Source organism: Corapipo altera, unplaced genomic scaffold (assembly GCF_003945725.1).
Source record: "Corapipo altera isolate COAL_440 unplaced genomic scaffold, ASM394572v1 58613, whole genome shotgun sequence".
Taxonomy (NCBI): domain Eukaryota; kingdom Metazoa; phylum Chordata; class Aves; order Passeriformes; family Pipridae; genus Corapipo; species Corapipo altera.
The window spans coordinates 1-2,094 of record NW_020889528.1 but is presented as its reverse complement, the minus strand read 5'-3'; the positions used below and the strand labels follow the sequence as shown (position 1 = coordinate 2,094).

General features: G+C 61.0%; 1 protein-coding gene across 1 annotated transcript; it reads left to right on the top strand.

Annotated features, from left to right (window-relative positions):
- Positions 1-5: 5 nt before the first annotated feature.
- On the top strand, positions 6-671 carry LOC113942238 (gastrula zinc finger protein XlCGF49.1-like; the record flags this gene model as incomplete). Its single annotated transcript, XM_027633373.1, has 1 exon — positions 6-671. A coding segment is annotated over one exon (666 nt), but the record flags the coding sequence as incomplete, so codon positions are not given.
- Between the last annotated feature and the right edge of the window lie 1,423 nt (positions 672-2,094).

Here is a 2,094-nt window from a genome sequence, read left to right as displayed (position 1 = left end):
CCCCCCGCAGGAGGGGCTCCAAAGCCATCCCAGGGTGCTCTGAGGAGGAAAGACCCAGCCTGTGCCGGGAAGGCGGCCGGAGCTTGAGCCAGAGCTCTGACCTGGTGGTCCCTGAGCAGCCTCCCAGCAGGGATAAGCCCTTCAGGTGCTTGGAATGTGGGAGGATCTTCAGCCACAGCACCACCCTGCTCAGACACCAGCACATCCACACTGGGGCACGGCCCTACACGTGTGTGGAATGCGGGAAGAGCTTCAGACAGAGCTCCAACCTCCGCATCCACCAGCATATCCACACTGGGGAACGACCCTACACGTGTGGGGAATGTGGGAAGAGCTTCAGTGACAGCTCTACCCTCCACACCCACCAGCGCATCCATACCGGGGAACGACCCTACACGTGTTGGGAATGTGGGAAGAGCTTCACTGACAACTCCACTCTCCACTCCCACCGTCGCATCCACACTGGGGAACGGCCCTACAAGTGCTTGGAATGTGAGAAGAGCTTCAGGAAGAGCTCCCACCTCCTCAGCCACCAGCACATCCACACTGGGGAACGTCCATACATATGTGAGGAATGTGGGAAGTGCTTCAGACAGAGCTCCCACCTGATTGGACACCAGCGCATCCACACCAGGCAACAGCCCAAGAAAGGGATGGAAGAGGTGGGCTAAGGGGATGCGGGAGAGCAGGAGTGGGGTTGCCATGGCGGTCCCTCTGTGTCCCCATGCCTTGATCCCTGCAGAGTGGGGGAGGCTGGAGAGAGGAGGGAGCTGCGAGAGTGCCGAGAGCCTGGAGAGGGGGGAGCTCGGGCCCCCTGTGCCGAGCCAGCGTTCGGGGCTGTGCTGTTGGTGCCAAATTGTCCCTGGTCAGGCTGAACCCAGAGCCCACCCACGTGTCAGGGGGCCCGATCCGCTCCCTGCTCTCGTTGCCCTGGGGCCGCCTCTGGTGTCCCCCTGCCTGTGGGGCTGTTTGGTTGCCTTGGGCACAGCCAGCCCTTGTGCAGGGCTGTGCCCTTGGGGGCTCTTGGGGGTGGGTAGGAGGTGTTTTTTGGGGATGCTGGGCTGGGTTGGTGGCAGAGCCCTGGCAGTGGGCGGGGGGAGGTGGGTCCCCCCCACGGTGGGGGTTGGTGTTGCTGGGTCAGGCCCCACTGGCTCCATGGTCAACCTGGTGCCGGCAGGGGGGAAACAACAGTTTTGGGGCCACTCCGGGAGTGCTGGGAATGGGTGTGGAGCCCGGGAGCTGCTTAGTGTGGAGGGCGGAGCGGGGCAATGCCGGAGCTGGGGGACCCCCGCAGCCTGGAGGGGGGAGCATGGAGAGGGAGGAGCCCCAGGACCCTTGGGAACCTGAAAGGGGCGGTGGAAAAGAGGAAGCCTGGACAGTGGGGACTCCTGGGATCACTGGAACAACAAAGCAGAGAACCTGGAGAGGGGCAATGTCTGGGAATGTGGCACCCCGAGGGTAAGAGTCAGAGGAGAAGGAACCCTTAGGACCCCAAACACTCTCAGTATTCCTAAGTGGGACCCCCAACATCCCAGACATGGGAGACCCTCCAAGCCCCACAGAGGAGAGACCAGAGAGGGGGAATTCCTGTGAGAGTTTTTTGGGCTGAATGTTCATAGTTTGGAGTATTTTTTGGCTGAACTTAACTTTTTGCAATTTGGAGGGAGTTCATCTTGCTATTTCTGAGGGTTTTTTTGCCTGAATCTTCGTGATTTGGGTTTTTCTGGGCTGAATCTTGGTGTGTTGGAACTTTTTATGGACACAGGATGCCCAGTGAGCTCTAGAGATGGACTTGGGCAGGAGGAACCCCCAAGCAAATGCACTCAGCCCTTGTTTTCCCCCATCAGGATTTGTCCTTCCCAAAGCTTGGGCGGATGGAGGAGGAGGCTGCGAGGAAGAGGAAGATGCCTTGGGCCCCCCAGGCAGGTGAGGAGGAAGTCAGTGGCCCTTTGGGCGGGTGTTGTGCTGGCTCTGTCAGCCGAGCATGGCCCCGGCTGCAGGACAACCCCGCTGCCGCCGCCGTCCTGCCGGGGCCGGAGTTGGGGGGATGTCCTTGGCCTTCCCTGTGGGCCGGAGGCAAATCCCCTCCCTGTC